The sequence below is a fragment of the Oppia nitens genome, unplaced genomic scaffold (assembly GCF_028296485.1).
Source record: "Oppia nitens isolate AA-2021 unplaced genomic scaffold, nextdenovo-longstitch-racon4-pilon3 scaffold5_pilon_pilon_pilon, whole genome shotgun sequence".
NCBI lineage: Eukaryota > Metazoa > Arthropoda > Arachnida > Sarcoptiformes > Oppiidae > Oppia > Oppia nitens.
The window spans coordinates 6,168,254-6,190,966 of NW_026533243.1; the positions used below are offsets into that span (position 1 = coordinate 6,168,254).

A 22,713-nucleotide genomic window follows, 5' to 3' on the forward strand; every position below is an offset into this window, starting at 1 on the left:
CTATTTATTTAAACAATATTTGCTTAACTACATAAAATATAAAATAACCATTTTATTAATAACAGTATACTTGAGATTAAAATAATAATAAAATTGAAATAATATTTTATTTAAAAAATTACTTCATTAGTATTTGTCGATTTGGTTTTATATTATGTTTAAAAAAAAACATTTCTTGATAAAAGATTTTCGTGACTTAACTCACATTTTTTTATTCACATTATACTGTATATTAATATTGTATGATTGAGAGTGAGTGAGTGAGTGAGTGAGTGAGTGAGTGAGTGAGTGAGTGAGTGAGTGAGTGAGTGAGTGAGTGAGTGAGTGAAAGAAAGAAGACATTATAGATTAAATGATAATTTTAAATAATGAGTTTATGGCACACAAATTGTTAGTAATTTATTTTGACTGCGATTTATGGCTACAATTCTGTAATATTGTTAAAAATATATACTATACCGGTAATATACTGTATATATATTTATACAGTATATAATAAAAGTTATTTTATATATAATAATCTTGTTTTATGCAATGTCTTAACTTTGTTTTATATTCAATACATTTTATAATCTAATATACAAAACATTGTTTCAGCTAAACATTTGATAGTCATATTATTTATGCTTCACTTGAAAGCTAATTCATGTAATTGGTAATCATTTTTCAAATTATTGCTTTTAATAATATCATAGTATCTCATAATAATTTATGAAAAATTATTCAAACTTAATTTATTCGGATTACATCTCAAAATAAGTATTTTTGGATATTTTTGTTTTTTAGTTTTATAATAAATTAATATATTATAATTTAAATATTATAAATATTCTTTTTATTAATTCAAAATAAGTTAATTTTAAATTTAAATAATATATTTATTAATTTACTAAATATATTATTTTTATTATTTAAATAATGTTTAATAATCTGATAATATTATCAATAAAACAGTCCAATTCAATCATCGATGGATTGTTTTGAGTGAATAGCTTAAAGTCTTCGATCATTTCAATTATCTGATCTGATTTAAGATATTTGAATATAAGATCAACTGTTTTCTTGTCTAATGTTTTCGGATAAATGCATTTGTTTTGTGTAATAAATTGACTGATAATATATTTAATGGCATTTTGTCGATTCTCATCCATCTCTTTATTTCCAACCGATATCTCTATCCTCTCATTAAACACTGGATTCTCAATACTCAATGGTTTTGATGTATTCAATAAATGAAATGCCATTTTATTTGATATACAAGTTTTGGGTTTACTTTTAAATAACTTTTTAAACATATCTTAGAAGTCAAATAAATAATAAATCGTTTAATTTATTTTAAAAACGTCACATTTACTAAACAATTTGTCAAATCCTTTTGTGGTTTAAATGTTATTTTAAATAAAATGTAAATTTGAAATTTAATATATTATACTGTATTAAACAATTTTATGTAAGCATTGTTGAAATTTTTAATTTATTTTTCTATTAACGTTATAAAAAAGTTACAATTTATAACATAATTATAAATTACAAAATTTTCTAAGCTATTAATGTCAATATTTACATAACAAATGGCTTAAAATATGAGCTTGGTAATTATTAAATATACACAAAAAAATATTTTTGTATATGATTTATGAATATAAAAAAATAATAAATAAATAGCTTTAATGTTTATTTATTTATTTAATTGTCATTTTTATGATTATTTTGTGCACAATTTGCAACATTATTAACGGTTGGTTTCAATTCAAGACTGTTTGCTGTATTGACGATCTCATCAGTGGTCTCCTCATTATCGTCATTGCCGTAGAAATCTTTGATGCGATTCGTGAATAATATGATTGCCGTCGATATGATGGTTGAGATGAACATTAGGCTGAATGTCGTGCCGTGCAGTAAATGGCGGAAACGATCGATGTTATAGAGCCAACACTGACCCGTGTGTTCACACGTCCGCTGCCATACATCACACGCTGCGTCGGTTAGGGCGCCGAACACTAATGGCGCCGGTATGAAGGCTATGTGTAGAAACAAATTCATCCCATAAAACACATTAACTATTATTGTTTTTAACCTTTAATTATGTTTGTTTAGCGTTTGGAAAAAACTCTTCAATGCATGTAATGCTTAAATGAGTTGCAATTTTAGTTCAATTGTTAGATAAAACAAAATTTCTATTTTTTTGTGCTTTTAAAACAATTTCTGTGAATACAATTCAAAACGATTCTTAACATTTAATTTGTCTATTTTTCCACTATTTATATTAAATTAACTTTTATAACAAATACTATAATTTTTCTATACTAACAAATGACGATAATAGTAGTTTGAATTAAAAACAAAATATTTAATTATCTATTTATTTACTATTCAATAAATTTGATAAAAATATTAAGTTTTTTAAACAAAACATTTGTCATTTCCTTTATTGTATAAGTTGTGTGTGCAGTGAATATTAAACTAAACTAAAAGATAATATTATTATTAGAAAGAGTAATGACTTACAGAAAAGATTGAGAATAGAGGCCAACAGTCCTAATGCAAAGCTCTTATCTTTGGGCTCAACACTTCTCAATAGTATAAGAGTGTCGCCGACTCTCGATGTCGATGATAACATACCATCAACGGTGGCTATACTGAGATACGGCAAGAATGCCGAACAATCAGATTTACAATAACCTTTGGTCACTGTCTGATTACTTCCGGCACATTTACAGCCACCAAATCTAATTAAGCTATCCGTTGCATCCAATTGGTGCGAACATCCCGCGTGACACGGACTAAAATAATTGGATACACCGTCCGCATCGCATACCGGCTCAAATGTACGGGTAGAGCACTGACAGTCCATATTGCATGGACTCATCAAATTTAACTTATTATTACTAAGAGATGTCTCAGCCATCATAGGATTATCGCATCCCATGAACCACATGGAAAACATAGAGGCCGAGGAAACGTAGTTTAGAGCAATCATATAAATGACTAAATATTTAGGTCTGGGTTTGAATTTATTTATAATGATTGATCCAACTATTATACCAAATGTACCGGTTATGGTGCCAACAGATCCTATATATCGTGTATGCAATAATATAACCAATTAAAGTAAAACAATAACAACTACTGTTATTGACTGACCTGTTATAAGACTGGCCTCAGACGATGTCTTTCTGAATTGATTTTCTATATATTTTGGTCTAAAAATAAAATAACCGATTCCTGCGTTGAGCGACAGCACAGCTGTTATTATAAATAGTATCAAAATTGGATTCTTTAATAACTTTACGGCCTTTTGAGGAAATTCTGTGTTTTATAATAAAAAAATTATAAATAAAAACAAAACAACAAAAAAGGAAATAAAACAAAACATAAGAAAACAAAAATCAATTTCAAGTTTTTAATTTCTCTTTCATTTTTTATTATTTTGTTTTTCTCTTCAATTCCTTCATTCAATGGAGTAAATGCGTGAACGGAATAATATAAGAGATAAAAGATAACAAACCTTTAATTTTAGGCACAGATTCTGTTCCCTTGACAGTCATTCCGCGCATTCTTTTGGGAAACAATGCCATCGGAAACGTAAATATCAGTAATATTGTGCCCACAATTAAGAAGCCCACCCACCACGCACCCACATAACGGGGGTCAGATGCTGATATATCTACTTCATCTATAATAATAATAATAATAATAATAATAATAATAATAATAAATTATCAATTAAATGTTTTTCAATGTTTATTATATTAAGGTATAAATAATATAAATATTATTGATTCAATCTTAATATTTTTCTCAACTTTTAGACTTTGAATATTGACAGTGTGTTATAATTTTAAAAATTTGATTTATAAACAAATGATTTGTTTTGAGTATAAATTATGTAAGTATGGTATGTATACTAGAAATAATTTATACAGTATATAAACAATTTGAATACACTTACACAATGGATTTTCCCAATATTTGAGGCAAAATCCGGCCAAAAAGTATCCTAATTGAGGTCCGAGCATACGGACAGTATAGGTGATCCCCAAAAATATAGCCGACTGTGACTTCTCTACATTATCGTCAAGATATGTAAAGCCGGCCGTATAAAAGGCATTACTGCCCACACCATTGAGGAAATTGCAAATAAAAAATATAATTATAATATAAATTGTATTGGATTTTGTAGATAAGTCGTCACAATTGATATCGCGATTTGATTCACAAAATTCAATCTTATTTGTCTTATTTTTCATTGAGTGATCACTCAGTAAATGATACGACGGTCCGTATATAAAGTAAGGCATTGCAGACATATAGCAAGCGATGACCACAACAAACATACCAATTGCTATCAATCGCGGTCTGTGAACATGACTGGCATAATAGCCAATTATGGGACTAAAAATAATTGGACTAAAATTGTCGGCAATCATCACCAAACCCATGAGTTTACTGTTTAATTCAAATCTCTTTTCAATGGTAGTCATAACACCGATGCCATACATTCCCATTGCTCCCTGAATTATGCCCAATATGTTTGAGAAAACCATATACCAAACGGGAGTTCCAAATCTCTGTAACCACTGTGGCCTCCATTCACCCCAACCACACATAACATCCACGTCTTCTTCTTTATCATTATTTTCACAATTTTCCAGCTTTTTCTCGCAATTATTGCCATTCATTTTTATAAATACAATATTGTATATAAATTTATATATATATATGATTTGTAACAAAAAACTGTTACAATTTTTATATTTAAATTATATAAAGTTAGAGATAGAAGAAATATTATATTTATTAAATGATGAATAATATATATTAACTTATAAATAAATATAAATACAATTTCTATAATACATTGTTAGAATGTTAGACTGTATATAATTTTTTTTTTAAATATTTAAAAAATAAACAAGGACATGTTTTATTAACTCACATTATTAATAACTTGTTAGTTGTTGTTAATTATATACATATGAATAAACATTAAAATTTTGTACATCTATTGAATCAGTAAGTCATTAAAAATATATTGCATTAGTTTACGACTAAATTTAATCAGATATCAAATAAAATGATAAATTATTACAAAACAAGACATCAAATTCTAACAAAATTGATTATTAAATAAATATTTAAAAAATCATTTCATATCAATCATTTATTAGTGATAAATATGAGGTCCACACATACGAGTAATTACAAAACATATAGCAAAATTAATCCCAATTATTTATTAAAATATTTTTTTAATATTAAAATAATATAATTATTGTATTTAAATTAATTTTTTTTAATTATTATACAAAACTACAAATAAATAATAACAGTTTTTATATTGATAAATATTTACTGTTTAAAATTATTTATACAATATTGCATGCAAATGATATATTAAAAAATAATTTGAATATTATTTATAATTAAGAGACAATTGTCTAATAAAAGTGCAAACAAAAATAAAATAACTTGACTGACATTGAAATTTATTTTTTAAGAAATCTTTCTATAATATCTTAATTACAGTAATTTCATGTAAATTTATATCAACACTAATCGATATGCAATATATTGATAGTTAAGCTCTTATTTGGCATAAATATTATTTTACTAATTAACAGTTATTTAAGATAATAAATTTATTATCAAAATGTTTTTAGTTAATAATTCTTTACATAAACAATTTTGTTCAATAAAATTATTTGTTAAAAATGTTATCATTTTATTTTTTAAACATTAGATTAACCGCCAAATAACACATAGATTGATTAATTACTCATTAAAAAATCAACAATTTTTAACATTCTTTAAAAATTAAAGATATTAACTTATTATAACTTATTATATTTTTACATTTACAATTAGTAAATAACTATTTAAATAAAATACAATATACTAGAAAGTGATTAATCACTTAATATTGTATAATATATATCAATAATAAATACAAATAATATACCCTACAGTACATTAAATAACATAATATTATTGTATAATCTATTTATTAATATTTTACACTATAAGTGAATTTAGTATTTTAATTAATATAATTTGGTCTTAATATCAAACTTATAAAATATTCTGTAATTTTACAGATAATATAAATAATACTTAAAACAACTAAAAAATTTACTTTCTATGACTCAGATTTTGTTGAAAAAAATGTTTTTTGATTTGGCGTTTGCTTTGATTGTTATTTGTTTGATCTATTATTTGTGAGAAGTATTGATAAAAATAATTGTGTCACCCATACGTTTAGAGAACCTTTACAATCAAAAAACAAGATAATTAAGTTAAACATTAAAAGTTAATATTTGTATTTTATATTTAAAAAGTTTTGATTGAAACTTTGCACAAAATATTAGTCGATATTTACTTTATAACTCCTCCAATGTTAGGTATAATCAAATGTGGCAAACAATTTGCGAGACCTAACTCGTCGCACAATTGTCTACATTGGACTTCATTATCACAGTATATGACATAAAATTGTCTAAAAAAATTGTTTAAATAATAAAACAATTAATATAATTGATGAATATAATTATTACCGATAAATATTTTTTAAAAATAAATATTAATTACTTTGAGTTATTATCTCTAGAAGATATCATTTTTAACAAATGGCTGACATTGTTAATCACAATACTTTTATTAACCATTTGTGCGATACTTTGTGTATAAAATTGTAGGCCATCTCCTAATTCAAACACTTTAAGCAACACTTCCTCTTCACTAATTATAAAATATATATAAAAAACAAGTTTTAAGAAAACATTAGTACTTTTCTAAAGTATACTAAATATTTTTTATATTAAAATATAATTTATAATGGGTTTGTATGACAAAATAATATATTTATAACTTAAATATACGATAAGTAAAATATAATAAACAACAAAATTTTAGATAAATTTATTACATATTTATCGATCGTTTTTTTGTCATAAAATCCGATAAAAACTCTTGTATTAAATTCGACACAGAATTTAACTCTTGATTTATGTATAAAACACGTGAGACATCAGGTATTATAATATTTGAATGATTGATATTATTAATGCCTCCAAATGACCACAAATAAGGAGAGCTTATATTGAATGCAAATCCCCGGCGAAACATTGCGGCAAATCGGGGCATATAATTGGATCCATTGGCTCGATATATACCACTCGTATCATTGGATACACTGTCAAAACCATTATCATTCCACGCAGATATGGCCTCAATGTCCGAACCGCTAACTAATAAAAAAGGCATTAATTGTCCCATAAATGGGATGAAATCGGGCGCTAATATAGTATTCATATCAATTAAAATAAATGCTTTGGAGTCAGGAAATAATAGTTCAGTCGTTCTTAAGATTTCATTCAAATCTGATCCAAAATCCGATAAATCATTTGACATAAAATCAAAAACTTCGGCCAAATCGGCAATTAGTGGACAATTAACGTTATCGTAAAATACGATTACATTTCTTGATGTGATTCCCGGCTGACGTATTAATGTTTCCAACGTTAGCGATAAGTATATGTTTTGTGAATATGTTGGACCCGTTATCACAATTATGGGTGTTCTCACTATTTCATTGCTTATCGGCAAATATTTCAATATACGGGCCGGAGTTAGCGGATCATTCACTACATTACCTATTATTAGTAACAAAATGTTAAGCAATTTTAAGTTTTTAAAAAATTAATATAAATAAAACAAATAAAACAAACCCTCACAAAACAGTGGAAATTCTTGTGAATATTTACTACAAAATTTCAATCGTTTGGGATTACGATTGAGTATAGGGTCTGGTTGTACGGCTATACCATTAACTATCATCAAATGATAACAAATATCGTATATGAAAAGTTTGAATTATTTAAGTTATATATATTATATCAGGAAATACAACTCACTTTGAAGAGGAACACATAATTTGATTTCATGTGAGTCGGCCCACCCACCAGTGTTGGGCAGATTAAGCTGATCACACAATTTTAAATTCAAATTTGAAATCATTTACAATTGAAATATAATTACATTTTCATAAGGAGTATATCCATTGATGCCTTTCTGTGTTATTATATACCAACTGCTTCTGTATATCAAATTCTGGGCCCAATTACTGCCCAATTGATGCATCAAAAGTCGGGCAACTTTTGATAATCTAAGAAATCAGGAAATATAAATAATCTTAAAAATATAAGACATTTATTATATTTATGAGATTTACTTAGCGGTCGACTCATCAAATGATATCATAATTATAATATCGCCAACTCTTAGCGTCAAAAGTAATGTTTCTAACGGTTGGGAAGCTATTTAATGTAGTAATTTAGGAAACATATCATTATATTTAATGTTGAAATTGTAAGAATCAAACATTTCAATACTTTTTTCATAAGTGTCAAAATTGGAGACTCTAAGTATCGATCGGGTGATGTTATCAATGACCACCAAATTAATTCCTCGACCGCAACCATTGACTCCTTTATCTAATAAACTATAGATATTAAAGATATAAGATCTGTTTATAAAAATGTCTGCAGTTTGCTGTAATTGTTATTTCACTAAACAATATCTTACTATTGGCCGTCAATACATAATTTTGGAAAAATTTGATTATCTTTTCCGGTGAATAAATGTACGGCAAAGTGGTTACTGTCACACGATAAGGGAAGACCACAATTTGGCACTTTATCACCTATTTTAATGCCCTCATTGATTGTAAAACTAAGATCTTGAGGGAAAAGTAGATCTGCTGTTTGACTGATGTCTACTAATACTTCATCTTCATTCGGTGCCGAAGCTGTAGGTTCTGTTAAATTATTATTAAAACATAAACTAATAAATTATTAAATAATTACCATTAATTTTGTGGACAAACTCGACTTCACGAATCAGTATTGTTATAATCCAAATGACAGCACCAAGAAGTGCCCATTTGGCTATATAGAGGAACTGACGATTTAAGTTAAGTCCAGAGTGGCCACTCAATTTGACACCCATTTAGTTATAACTAATTTCTACTTAATTGACATAATTAAGATAATAATCATATTTATGCAAATATTATATTAATATCTTTGTTTATAAGACATCAAATTTATATAAACATTTAACCACAGAATCAATACTTCATAGAGAATCGCTGTTAATATGAGGCGCTTCTCAGCAATGTTACAGTTATTACAAGCGATTGATAAATGATTTGAAAACAATTTTTATCATAGAATTAGTTATTTTTCTTTTCCATATTTTTAATCAAATATTTATGGGAATATAAAAAATAGTTATACAATTAATTTTAAACATATAAGTTATATGATATAACTGTAATATGATTTTAAATTGTGTTAAAATAGTTAAATAATATTTTTTATATATTGAATATAATTAATTTAATTTTTCCCTTATTTATTTATTATAACCATTATAGTTATTATATTACCATTTATTACCACAAATTAGTTGGTTGAGTTTTATTTGTAAATTTAGTTTTAAATAATCGATTTTACTATTATAAATATTACTATCTATTAAAAAAATAAATTCCATAAATTATTTATATTTTATTTTAATTAAAATATACTCTTTAATGTTTTCATGTCTGTATAATTATCACTATCACTATTATGGGTACATTTTCAAATAAAATTATTTGATGTAGCATATTATAATGTTATTGTAAATTATATATAGTAGTATAATATACATTATACAGTATTTACTATTAAAATTAGTAATTATATAAGAAAATAAAAATAAAATAAACTGTATATAATAAATACAGTAGCATAATACTGTCAAATAAGTTATATCATATAATATTACAATAAGTAAATTATTAAAAAATGAATTTTAGTTGAAAAATACTTTATAATTACAAATTGTATTTACAATACTAGTAAATTGGGTGCAATCAATCGTTTTCACATCAAATTAAGTTTTTACTTAAAATTATTTAATTTAATTATCTGCAAACAACTAGTTTTATTTTAAAATACTATTTTAATACCAATAGTGAGATTTACTTTTGTATAGTGTATTATATTACATATAAACGATATATAATAACGAATAATAATAAACGATAAGCAAAATATTGTATGATATAAGTTATTTGACATATTGTCTGATTATTTGAATAAATTTATAGCATTTACTATTTATACAAATCATCATACATTGCAATATTAGGCCAGTCTATTTATAATGCTATAACTTATACATGTTTTACAAGTAACCTTGGTCAAATGCAATATATTGCTAAACTGGTTCATTTATTGATAATATAACACTATGCGAGTCCGCGTGGCCTAATGGATAAGGCGTCTGACTTCGAATCAGAAGATTGCAGGTTCGAGTCCTGTCGCGGACGATTAAATTTTTTTGCTTAAATTTTTTATTTTTATTCAAATCAACAATTAAAGACGTTTTTTGATAAACAACTAGATTAGTATTTTTTAAATTTTAGTTGTTTTAATCAATATGAATATAATGATGTTTAAAACTTATATATTTGTAACAAAATTTCTTATATAAATAATCAACACTTTGTTTACATTAAAGACAATATAAAACAATGAACTCATTTTTATTATTATAACGTTTTATTTCTCTCTACACTTAATTTGCTTAATAAAAGACAAATAACAAACTTTTGATGAATTCTCGTTTATTGCAAACAATTTTGTCATATTTTAGTATATTTGATGAATCTTTATATAATTAAATTTACTTTGAATGACTAGTTATTTAATAAAAATGTGTATTACAATATTATGCATTAACATGGTCATAATAATAATATTAAATGTAAATAATAAATAAAAAAAATCGATATTAAATTTATAAATTATTGAATAGATTGTTTGTTAGTTATTACTTTACAGTAAACTATTTGACAAAGAAATATTACGGCAACTTATAATAAGACATAATATCTACAATAGTTTTTTAATGGTAATTAAATTTATATAACATTTAGCAAACAGTTAATATTTAAATACATTTCAAGCTATTTAATAATGTGAACAATTTTGGTTTCAATTTAGAAAGTTATTATTATAAACACTGTTTAAATATGTATTAAATCGATGAAAATCACAAAAGTTTTGAAATGATATAAACAGTATAAAAATGGCAATAAGTAATCAAATAATGATAATAGACTACTTAATCTCTAGAAAAAAGCTCTATCATTACAAAATCTTTTAATAACTTGCATTAAATTCGTATGCATTGACAATAATAATCAATTTTAAATGAAATTCATTTATAAATTATTAACAATAAGAAAAAGTTATACAAATTATGATATATTTTATTTATCAAAAACTTATACCATATTTTATTATCAATTGTTTGCTTTCAGCTTATCCTAAAAAAATGAAGAATACGATAATAATAGATGAGTTTGTTATAGAAATGTTTGTAMCGACAAATCACGCAACGGTTAGACTGTCATTGACTGAAGTAGTGCTTAGTTTAGCAAATATTTCATTGCTTTTCGATTCATTTGTGTTCATATCATTACATTCATTGACACTCTTCTCACCGTTTTCTCCATTAGTGTTGAGTTCGTCGTCATCTGAAGAAATGGATGAAGTAGTCGACGAACTTGACTGTGAATACAATGATTTATCATTACGAGTGCCATATTGTATGGCACACCTATCGGCCAATTCTTCATAGGTCTTGCCGTGAAGTAAAGTAATCAAAACTACAGTCATATTATCGCAGCCCAAACCACCCATTTGACAGTCAGGTGCTAAACAACGGGTCATTAATTCCTCACAAATCTAATTATATAAATAATTTAATTAAACTCTTGAAATATAGAAACTTTAAAATTTTAATCCAAACCAATTGTGGCTCCATTTTAGCGGCAATTCTTATACGAATAAAAGAAATCACTTCTTCATTGGTCATAACATCCCAAATGCCATCACAAGCTATGATAATAAACTCGAGATCATCGGTCACATCCCTGACCTGAACATCGGGATATGCGGTAACTATTTGTTCCTGAGCTGACTTCTTGTCATTTCTCTTAAAGACAAAGTCTCCCAAAGCCCGAGAAAGCGCTAGATTTCCATTCACTCGATTAAACTCAACCCAACCGCCCGCAGCACAGATACGTTTGGACTCGAGTTCATTGCAAGGTTTGTGATCTATTGATAAGGGATCGACTCGACCGCCATATGAGGCCACAGCTCGAGAATCGCCAACATTTCCCTATAATTTTAATCATATAATTATTGACAATAAATTATTTTAAATATTTCATTATTTCCTTTATTTTCTTAATAAACACATTTCGTAAGTATTTATTTTATAACGTACTTATTATCATTAAATTTATTATGAAATCATATTTATTTACTGTTATTGAGACTAACTAATAATATAGCATTAATGCTAATCATATCATTGTTTGTTAAATTTAAAACTACAATAACTTCATATAATAAAATTAATTAAAATAAATAGAATGCAATAAATTGTAAAATCAAGGAAATAATGAAACAATAAATATTAAAAATAGATTGTAATGATAAAACCATTTTATAGTCATTAAAGTAAAATTATAATAAAAAAGTATTATAAATGTCAAAAATGTACTAAAATTAATACAAATCAATCAAAATATATACCTGTATAACAAAATAAGTGAAATAAATCTAAAGTAAGTTTTCAATAACTTATATAAACTTATGTAAAATAGATCGATAGTATAGTAGATTCAACATAATGTACTTATGTCCTAACCGTGACATTTAAATAACAATTTACTCAATAATAAATAGTCTTTGAATCTATTATTAAATTATTAATAAAAATAATTCAAAAGCTTATATGTAGTTAAGTAAAAGTACGTGTAATTCAATGATAATAAAATTGAAGTGCAATAATGAAGTTGTATTAGTAATAACGTACTTAAAAAACAATTTTATGTAAAATATAATATAATATATCATTTAAAACCTATATAATGTCGACAAACAAATTTTTGAATTTAATATTACAAAAATTATATACCTATTTTATAACTCATTTATAAAAAATTTTCGATAAAAATATAAATATCTCTAAAGTACTTCAAAAAGTATACGATATAACGGTAAATACAAATAAATAAATTTGAAAAAATCATAAATCAAATATTGGTCACAAAAACAATTTATATAGTAATGTATCTATAAATAAGTCGTTATAAAAAATAATGACATAATTATAGTAAATAAGTATATATATATATATATATTTATAAATACAYAATATTTGTTTTTATATTATTATGTATATATATATTGATATATTAGAAAATATAGTAATAAATTATATTATATGGGGTATTAAAACAAACAAATATCTCAAACACATGTATAGTATATATAATGATAACAAAAGTCTTAATACATACACAAAACACTTTACTATCTTTGATGAGACATATGATAGCTGTAGTTCCGGCCAACTCGTCGCGCATCTGATCGTCGTTAAGCATATCTGAGTCCAACTCGAGGAATGACATTTGGATGGCTTCTTCATACAGACCCTTATAATAGACAGGATGTGTGCATACCTTGCGGTGTAAATGTTTGGCCGCATATTGGGCCACTTTGGCGCCCCCGTGACCATCGTATACGGCAAAAAACGAAGCCGACCGGTCATCGGGACACTGAAGGATATGGGTGTGTGCGTCCTCCATGTCTATACATTACAAGACATTACAAGACATTACAAGACATTATAAGACAATACATTAGATATTATTTAATACATAATATAATTCAAAATCATGTAAAAACATACTTATCCGCCACCCCTGCATACAGGAGGCGCCCACCACGTAGTCATCGTTGGCACAACTGGTCGTCTCTTTTGCTGTGACCGGCTCTGAGAGGGTCTGACCCATAGCACCACTGATTGTCAAAACAAGTGGTAATTAATTAATCAATCAATCAATCAATTGTTTGTTTGACAACACTTTGATTGAAATGTTTGACTCAAATCAATGAAATAATTAATCGAATGTCAAAATCAATGGAATGTGTGTCCAATATATACAACATTTAGTGTCGAATCACGTAATCATTGATTTTTGTCAATCATTTCCAGTATTCTATTGACAGTTAACTCACAATCAATGCATAGAAAACAACAAAACACATGAATTTATGTATTTATGTATTGAATGTGTCGATCGAATCAATCGAATTGACTATACATTCACTGCACATATCATTACAATATAACGCAAACCTATATATTCATTGAGTGAACACCTATTGCTTGTATTAATGATATAAATATATACTATATATATATATTGTATAATGAGTTTCAAACGCAACACATTTTGTGTTTATTTTGATCGACATTCAGATAAGTATTCAATAGATGGACACACTATACACATATTTAACATATTATACTCACATATAATGTAATATTTTGATTAATACTTTAGTTACCCATTAAATGCTTTTCTAGTATTATATTACAGTAATACATACAAGACATACATTGACACTACACTTGTATAAGTAATAGTATTATTGAAAGTAATTGAATGTATTATAAATTTAATAATATTTGATAATATATTTGATTGAATATTCAAATCAATTGTCAATTTATGAATACCGGGTAATCATATGTAAGTGAATTAGTTGTCAATAAAGATATGACTGTAGTATATATGACACGTGTCCGATACGGACTACTGGTCGGATCGTTTGTGGCCGCAGTCGGTGCCACTATGTATGCCGTATTTTTATACCCCCGACAACACATAGATTATTACAGTAATTATTAATATCATTAAATTTAAATTATAATTAATCGTATATCCTAAATGACCATGATGATATTGTTATTAAATTGTATAATTGTCTTATATAGAGACACAACAATCCAAAAATAGAGCCGCAATTAAAATAGATGACATACAGCCGGGAGGGATGCGGGTCTGGTCAGACCCTTTTGACCGAAGAAAACACGACTAATTGTTTGATTTCAATAGTTTTTCTCTATATTATAGTTATTATTACATTAAAAAAATAATAGATTTATATTTAGTAATGATTTATCAAAATAATTGTGTAAATAATAAAATGAGATTTTTAATTAAGAAATGAGATCACAAATTAACAAATCATTTTGAAATGAGTGTCAATTGACTACAATCTTGAATACATTAAATCAATTGATTGGTGACAATCCATGTGAGTGACAGTTGTGACGATACACTTAGTTTGTGGTCAATTGTATTACAAAACAGTCAAACATTTGGATAATGACTACAAATTAATAATTTAAATTCAATTTAAACTATTRTCTTAATACTAAACTATAAGTCATATCATAGCATATATAAAATTATAAGAGTATTATCTAATAAGCCTTCCTCTGTGGTTAAACATATAAAAGTTGGGTCTATTGTTGATGGAGTCAACCGTTTTGTCTTTGAGGTCATCCAAAGCGCGAATTTCACGCATATTTCTTGTGTTGAGTACAACGATGGCCGCAATAGTGACCAATAGACTAACCAAACACTGGACGACAATGTCTTGTGGCAATCCTGTGAACTCCTGTTCAACTAATCGCACATAACTTCGGTGTTGGGCCGCGGAGTAGGCCGAGTGTAACAGTGATACCAAACCTAATGCCATCATATATTTGTACAACAAGTCAGACATCACTTAACTGATTACTATAACTTGTATGTAGAGTAAGGACTAGTCGATGATTAGATGTGGACCTAATTTAGTGATAGTGACATATCATGGATATTACAATAATATTATAACCATTATTGTTATGTCATGTCATATCTCTGTGTATAAGCAATAGATGTCACCAATTGATAGCATCACTGATACTGTAATAATTGAATTATTAAAAATAATTTAATAATATTATAATTACCGCTTAATTAATGATTGGCATATCATTTACAGTATTTATCGCACAGTTTATATGTTTTCAATATATAGTTTCATAACTATAATCACAAATTATCAGAAATATGAGTCAAACAAATTGAACAGTTATACTAAAGATTCAAAGTTTTATTCAACAAAATATACGTATTGTACAGTAAATGCTAATTTAATATCAATTATACATAATTATCTAATTAATAGAAATTAAATTTGTTGGTTAACTAAAATATTTTACTATTTAATGTAATTTTTTAAAACACTGTACTGACTATACCGACATTGAACGAGTTTTGCAAACTAAATGTAATTTAGTTTCAATTACTATTCAAACTATTGTTTATCAATAAAATTGTATTGTTAGCAAATATAAAGTTACTTTATCCAATGGGATAATTATAATAATAAAGTTTTAATGGTTAAAATAAATTTAAAATGATAGTAAACATTGAGAAAATGATACTGTATAAAATTTGGGATAATATCATATCCTGGTTTACATTGATGAGTCTACTTATGTATAATAATAATCAACTAAAAACTAATGTATATTAGGTCTAAACCCGACATATATATACTGTAGTCTATTATATGTGTCGGGTTTAGACCTAATTAATGACGTGAATGACAACACATAACCAATTATATTAGAAATATATAATCACGTGATTTATTCGACTTTATAATTTTAGTCTCTAATACGGTATTACCAAATGTATAGTTATATTAGCGTCGATGTACTCCTGGAGACAATAATACTATTGGAGCCAAAGTTATTGGTTATAAATGACTTGATATTGGGTTACAAATATAAGTGATTTAAGTTATTTTAATGGACCCCATAGTCATTGATTGCCAGGTATTGATTGGTATGTGTAATGCAAAAATGACCTTGGTCGTTTTGTTAATACTATTCATACTGTAGTAGATAGTAGTACATGAATACCACCAGTTTTTCAAATTTAAATCAATGTTAATGTCAATCGGAGATCATTATTAAAAAAACTAAACTTACTATTTACTAGTAAAATGAAAGTGTTAGTAAATTAACCAATGTCATTTGGCATGTTATATATATAATTTTGTGCACTTAATATCTGTGTACAGGTGCTTATTACAAGTGCTACAAGTGTTTATAGTTTCGTATCTACAGTACTAATGCTGTATAATATCATATGTATTGAACGGATACGATTGGTTGTGCCAATACATTGATTCAATTGAACACAGTTTTCAATAAACTCTAACATACTATACAAACATGTACTGTATATACGGTATGAATTGTATTGAATGCCTACTACACCAGTGCTTTTAATATCCAATCATTTGTTTTCAAATATATTAATTAATTTAAAGTGAATTTTTAATTATTGTATAAACTTCAATACATATGTTATATAAGCTATCATATGTATGGTGATGTCCCGGTGCTTACGTTATAAATATCTGATGAAAATAAGATTACAAATTGCATTAATTGTAATTATATAATTTTTTTATTTATTATTATAAAAACACTATATATATATGATATCCGAGTTTATATTAAGTGAAGTCACCCTCCAAAGTGGTAGTGATCGGTATTAACCATATATAAGTGGTATTTGAGTAAAACCTTGATTTTTGTCACTTTGCTATCGACTCTGACAAACTATATTCATCACTTGAAAAATGGACTGTTCATCAAATAACATGAGGTAAGTCCTCAAAATTAATATATCATAATATTTCTAAAGTTTTCAAACTTTAACAAAACTCCTTTAACCWTAGTAAGGGTCCTTTACTGACAAATTTTTTAAATAAGCTTTATGTACTGTATTTTTGTATATTTGTTTAAATTTTGTATTTAACTAATTACTTATAATTTTGATAGTTTGGCACATGTACTGTAGATTTTGTTGTTGTTGTTTAAACAACTTTATATGTGTAAACAAACAAACTAATTGACTTACATATACTGTACAATACATTTTAATATTGTATATATTTTTGTTTCAATTAGCATTTGATATGAATTTTGAATCTATAAGAATACTAAATAATTATATAAATTGTTTTTAGATTTTCAATAACAATTTATTTAAAATAAATGTAAACTGCATCTTATAAAAAATATGTAAAATTACACTTGTTTAATTTTTTTAAAAAGTAAAACAAATAGACAATCAAACATTACTTGAATTACCAAAAAATATCAAATTGTTATTTAATAATATCATAATTTAAGTAATCATATAGTACTGTATAATACCACAAGTATTGATATTGATATTCATAATATATTTGAAAAAATTGATTATAACTTACCATTTGTCAATTTTCTCAATACATTTTTTGTTTAGATTATTTGTGCCAAATGTTTAATATTATCTAAAAAAGTTTTTTAAGTTTTCTAATAAAACTTTTAGCTCTAAGCAACACAATTTGTTGCAGTGCTTGCGATAGTAAATTAACTTATAATTAATGTGTTTTTTATTAAGAAATTATGACACTAACTGATGATCTTTTTTTTGTTTACTTAGTTTTCAAATTAGTTTTTGTGATAATTGTGCTATTAATTTATTGATTGGCTTTTAACTCTATATTATCAATCTCAGCAAATAATTATTTTAAACAACATGCTATTTATGTTTATCATTGTATTATAAATTTAATATATCACTAATAATGTCAAATAAAATGGTATTTTCCAGCGATTCTGTACAAACCAATGGTATTGACAGTAACTTCAATATGGATTTGAGTGCCAGCGCGTCACGAGTCATACCCAAGGGTGGTATGTTGTATGGCGAGTACCTCCACGTGAGTCCATATTATTAAATCATTAATTATTTATTAAATTGACAAAAAATAATAAATATGTAATTTCTTACAATAATATTTTGATATTTGGTAAATATTTTAAACTTTTTTTATTACTTAATTGAGTATATTTTCTAAAGTGTCTTATGATTATTGTTTACAAAGTAAATAATATTTTTCACAAAATAATCAATAATTTGACATATTTTCCTTTACATTTGGAAAAATGGATAATAATTTTCTTGTATATTGTTATTATCTTGAATTATTAGATTCAATGATTTGGCAATATTGGCGGTGATATATGTCAACAATTATCTCTAACTTATTAGCATTTTTTAATTTTTAACACTTAGTTAAAAATCAAATCATTGCTTTAATGATAGAGTATATAATTGAATTAATTACAAAAAAATACATTACAGTATACAGTGATTTTGTAAATACATATATTTTTTAATAGATAAAACAAGTTAATCGACATATAATCAAATTTTCATTTTGTCAATATTATTAAACTGTTATCTAATGTATATATTTTTGTGAAAATGATGGACTGACAGGTGGATAGACTGTTGTCATGTCAGGAACCGGTAACAGCACAGACCAACAATGAGGTACACGACGAGCATCTCTTCATAATTACACACCAGGCCTACGAGTTATGGTTCAAACAAATCATTCATGAGATTGATTCCGTACGACTTATTATGAACCGACGGGTGAGCGTAAGTGAATGTTTTTGCCCCCACTGTCCTCCCTGTCCTTGTCTTCAACTCCCAAGTCTTAGGGAGTCTTTGTCTCAATACTAACAGTTCTAATATATGACTAATAAATATTTTATTTTCAATAAATTTGATATCATATCGAAAAGTAATTATGGAAAATGTCTAAATACTTTATAACATTGTTTATAATATTGTTTATATATTGAATATATATTAACAGGACGTGGATGAGGCAAATATGCTTATCATCACATCCCGACTCAATCGGGTTGTACTCATACTTAAGGTTATATCAATAAACAAATATTTAATATTACAAATAAACAATCAATATTTTGTTTGTTTGTTTCATTTCTTATCTAATGGGAACAGCTTCTGGTAGATCAGGTGACAATACTAGAGACTATGACACCATTAGATTTCATGGAGTTTCGTAATTTTTTGTCGCCGGCTTCGGGTTTCCAAAGCGTCCAATTCAGGCTTATTGAAAACAAATTGGGCGTTAAGAATGAATTGCGAACCAATTACGGCAAATCTCATTATCTCAAGATCTTCGAGAACCCAAAAGTCATTGATTTAATCCGACTCTCAGAACAGGAGCCCTCTCTGTGTGAACTTCTCCAACAGTGGCTCGAGAGGACACCGGGACTCGAGAAAAATGAGTTCAACTTCTGGGAAAAATATAAGACTGTTGTAATGGAACTTCTGGAGAGAAACCGGACGGAAGCAGACAAGGAAACTGATGAACAACAGAAAACTTTGCTATTGGATGACTGGAAACGAAAATCTGAATTATTTGACTCTATATTTGATGTCAATAAACATAATGCTTTGATGGCCAGAGGCGACCGTCGGTTCACACATAAAGCACTTCAGGGGGCACTCATGGTCTCACTCTATCGGGACGAACCCCGATTCAACCAACCCTTTCACATACTTATGCTTCTCATGGATATTGACTCTCTTATAACTAAATGGCGGTGTAAGTATCATTAATTATTTCATCATATAATTATTTTACTTAACAAAAAAACTAAAATAATAATAAACCCAATCCCACAGCAATTTTATTAGTCATTAAACAAGAAGTTTGAGTTTTTTAATTATTAAATTAGATAATTATCGATTGTTAGAATTTATAAATTAGTCATCAAATTTATAGATATAATTTTTTTGCTGACTATTATAGACTAGACTTTCAATTTTTAGATATACAKTAATGTAATTTTAGGCAAAATAAAGGTTTGACGTGATATTATAAATACCGGAATAATTTAATAGTTGTTATTAGTGGTTAAGAAAATCTGATGAAATCATTAGTAAAAATGATTTCATATCCTTTCGATTAAGAAATTTATTAAATGTTGTTTTTGTTGCTAAAACCAAAACATTAACACTAAATATCCGCCAATCAGTCTGACAGTTAAAATAGCATTTACTATATAATGATTTTGGTAGACGTAGTGTTGTTTTTAATTAATATATTGCCATAAAACTGGTTTATTTCTTATCTTAAATTTGCATCATTTTACACATTACTTTGCATAAAAAACATTCACAGTATAATTATAAGTAAAAATATATTACTAACCTTTTATCTATATGTTTATATATATATATATATAACTAGACAATCACGTAGAAATGGTGCTCCGCATGATCGGTGCCCACCAGTTCGGCACCGGTGGTTCATCCGGTTATCATTACCTGCGCTCAACACTAAGTGATCGGTACAAAGTGTTTGTCGATTTGTTTAATTTGTCCACTTTTCTGATTCCCCGAAATTGTATCCCTCCGTTGACACCGCGTATGAAAAAACGACTGTCCGTTATGGAGGACATCGGAGAGAATATGAATGACTCGGAACAGATCGTCGATTGATACCATTGTCGATGTGTCTATCAATTGGTGTTATTACTTCTTGAAACAAATTTTGACTATAAAACTATGCTTTTTAAGCATTAATATTTTAAAAACAATTTTTTAATAATGGATAATTTATTTTAAAGTTTTATTTTACTATTTATAAGATTTTTTTTATGAAAGCGTATATAACTATTTAAGATATAAACAGTAAAATTTTTATCAAATATAATCTGATAGAAAATATAAAAATCTCTAGAATTTTATTTTTGAAAATAAGTACAAAATTTTTTAATGCATTTATTTTATTTGATAAATCAGTTAATATTGTTTTAATATAAAAATGATATATAACTTATTATAATAATATTTTAATCTTGTTTTACATAATTGATTTATTTTTAAAAATGTAACAATCTTTTTTATTTGCAATTTTATAGATAGGACTTTAAATTTGCACTTTAATAACTAAAATATTATTTAAATTAATAAACTTTAAAAAAATTTAGTTTTAAACTATATGATTATATGGCAAAAATATTTTAAATCAATTAAAAATAAAATAATGACTTTATATTACTTTAATAATAGAAATATTTTAGTAGAAAATATTCAGTCAAATCATTAATAATTAATTTATTATGAGTAACCTTACTTTTTTTAWAAAAAAATCATGTATACTATTTTAAAATTTTATCATATTTTGTATTTAATTTAAATAAATTTAAAGGAGATTTATGTGAATCTCATTTTGMAATAATGCAGAATATTACTATAGCTAARAATGTAAAAAATTAAATTTTCATATATTTTAAGATAAAAAAATTTAACATAAACTTAATTTTTGTATTTACCTTAAAAGCCGTCGAAATTTSCAYTAAATTGTTAATAGGTTTTTGGCATTGATTCACAAATAAATTGATTTAATTAAAAATAATATTAATTATCACAATCGATTAGAAAACAATAAAAAACTAATTTTATCAATATAGGTTGAGATATTATATATTTAAAAAATTTAATATATAATCACAAATTGAAAGTTTTATTTTAAAAATTTATTGAAAAAATTATTTATATCTGTTTCATTAAATTGTTTAAAAGAAATAATCATAATGTTTGGTGCAATTCTAATATTTATATAAAATAATATTTTTAAATTATACACAAAATACATTATTTCAAAATGAGAGGTATTTTTGGTCAAATAAATGCAATTTAAATGTATTGATGAGTTAATAAACCTTATGTTTAGTAGACTTGTTTGACAAGAATTTTGATTTATTTAAGTGTACTTACATTATGACTGATCCTTAATTTTGAATAATGAACATCAAGTTTGCAATGTTTRGTATATATTTCATCAG

The 22,713-nt window shown here is 25.8% G+C and overlaps 7 protein-coding genes and 1 non-coding gene across 10 annotated transcripts; 3 read left to right on the forward strand and 5 right to left on the reverse strand.

Moving 5' to 3' along the window:
• Window positions 1-1,626: 1,626 nt before the first annotated feature.
• On the reverse strand, window positions 1,627-4,682 carry LOC128961643 (solute carrier organic anion transporter family member 74D-like). The gene is made up of 5 exons (XM_054307899.1): window positions 3,953-4,682; window positions 3,509-3,676; window positions 3,145-3,309; window positions 2,509-3,075; window positions 1,627-2,021 (listed from the first exon to the last, which is right to left on the reverse strand). Exons 1-5 carry the CDS (start codon window positions 4,680-4,682, stop codon window positions 1,687-1,689), a joined length of 1,965 nt encoding a protein of 654 aa, XP_054163874.1. The 3' UTR covers window positions 1,627-1,686.
• A 1,467-nt stretch (window positions 4,683-6,149) lies between these two features.
• On the reverse strand, window positions 6,150-6,987 carry LOC128961804 (uncharacterized). The gene is made up of 4 exons (XM_054308080.1): window positions 6,926-6,987; window positions 6,589-6,738; window positions 6,380-6,496; window positions 6,150-6,267 (listed from the first exon to the last, which is right to left on the reverse strand). The coding sequence occupies exons 1-4, from the start codon at window positions 6,949-6,951 to the stop codon at window positions 6,213-6,215; spliced, it is 348 nt and encodes a 115-aa protein (XP_054164055.1). The 5' UTR covers window positions 6,952-6,987; the 3' UTR covers window positions 6,150-6,212.
• Window positions 6,988-7,065: 78 nt separating this feature from the next.
• On the reverse strand, window positions 7,066-9,067 carry LOC128961644 (protein O-linked-mannose beta-1,2-N-acetylglucosaminyltransferase 1-like; the record flags this gene model as incomplete). Its single annotated transcript, XM_054307900.1, has 8 exons — window positions 8,865-9,067; window positions 8,584-8,815; window positions 8,391-8,500; window positions 8,231-8,315; window positions 8,038-8,164; window positions 7,914-7,980; window positions 7,728-7,829; window positions 7,066-7,652 (listed from the first exon to the last, which is right to left on the reverse strand). Coding segments are annotated over exons 1-8 (1,452 nt in total), but the record flags the coding sequence as incomplete, so codon positions are not given.
• Window positions 9,068-10,305: 1,238 nt separating this feature from the next.
• On the forward strand, window positions 10,306-10,378 carry Trnar-ucg (transfer RNA arginine (anticodon UCG)). Its single transcript has one exon. It is a non-coding gene; the product is annotated as a tRNA-Arg (tRNA).
• A 985-nt stretch (window positions 10,379-11,363) lies between these two features.
• LOC128961803 (probable protein phosphatase 2C T23F11.1) lies at window positions 11,364-14,307 on the reverse strand. Its single transcript, XM_054308079.1, has 5 exons — window positions 14,148-14,307; window positions 13,819-13,928; window positions 13,427-13,716; window positions 11,866-12,237; window positions 11,364-11,801 (listed from the first exon to the last, which is right to left on the reverse strand). Exons 2-5 carry the CDS (start codon window positions 13,919-13,921, stop codon window positions 11,445-11,447), a joined length of 1,122 nt encoding a protein of 373 aa, XP_054164054.1. The 5' UTR covers window positions 13,922-13,928; window positions 14,148-14,307; the 3' UTR covers window positions 11,364-11,444.
• A 297-nt stretch (window positions 14,308-14,604) lies between these two features.
• On the forward strand, window positions 14,605-15,129 carry LOC128961395 (small integral membrane protein 20-like). The gene is made up of 2 exons (XM_054307630.1): window positions 14,605-14,813; window positions 14,911-15,129. The coding sequence occupies exons 1-2, from the start codon at window positions 14,693-14,695 to the stop codon at window positions 15,012-15,014; spliced, it is 225 nt and encodes a 74-aa protein (XP_054163605.1). The 5' UTR covers window positions 14,605-14,692; the 3' UTR covers window positions 15,015-15,129.
• Window positions 15,130-15,398: 269 nt separating this feature from the next.
• On the reverse strand, window positions 15,399-15,863 carry LOC128961645 (ER membrane protein complex subunit 5-like). Its single transcript, XM_054307901.1, has one exon. It carries the CDS (start codon window positions 15,705-15,707, stop codon window positions 15,399-15,401), a length of 309 nt encoding a protein of 102 aa, XP_054163876.1. The 5' UTR covers window positions 15,708-15,863.
• Window positions 15,864-16,609: 746 nt separating this feature from the next.
• LOC128961808 (tryptophan 2,3-dioxygenase-like) lies at window positions 16,610-21,524 on the forward strand. Of its 3 annotated transcripts, none has more exons than XM_054308089.1 (7): window positions 16,610-17,432; window positions 17,504-17,650; window positions 18,647-18,755; window positions 19,319-19,483; window positions 19,704-19,769; window positions 19,856-20,465; window positions 21,114-21,524. In XM_054308089.1, the coding sequence occupies exons 2-7, from the start codon at window positions 17,625-17,627 to the stop codon at window positions 21,362-21,364; spliced, it is 1,227 nt and encodes a 408-aa protein (XP_054164064.1). In that variant the 5' UTR covers window positions 16,610-17,432; window positions 17,504-17,624; the 3' UTR covers window positions 21,365-21,524. The 3 variants fall into 3 exon arrangements, with proteins under 3 accessions (XP_054164064.1, XP_054164065.1, XP_054164066.1); XM_054308090.1 differs by having other exon boundaries at window positions 17,509-17,650; XM_054308091.1 differs by having other exon boundaries at window positions 16,611-17,650; window positions 19,319-19,477.
• Window positions 21,525-22,713: the final 1,189 nt, after the last annotated feature.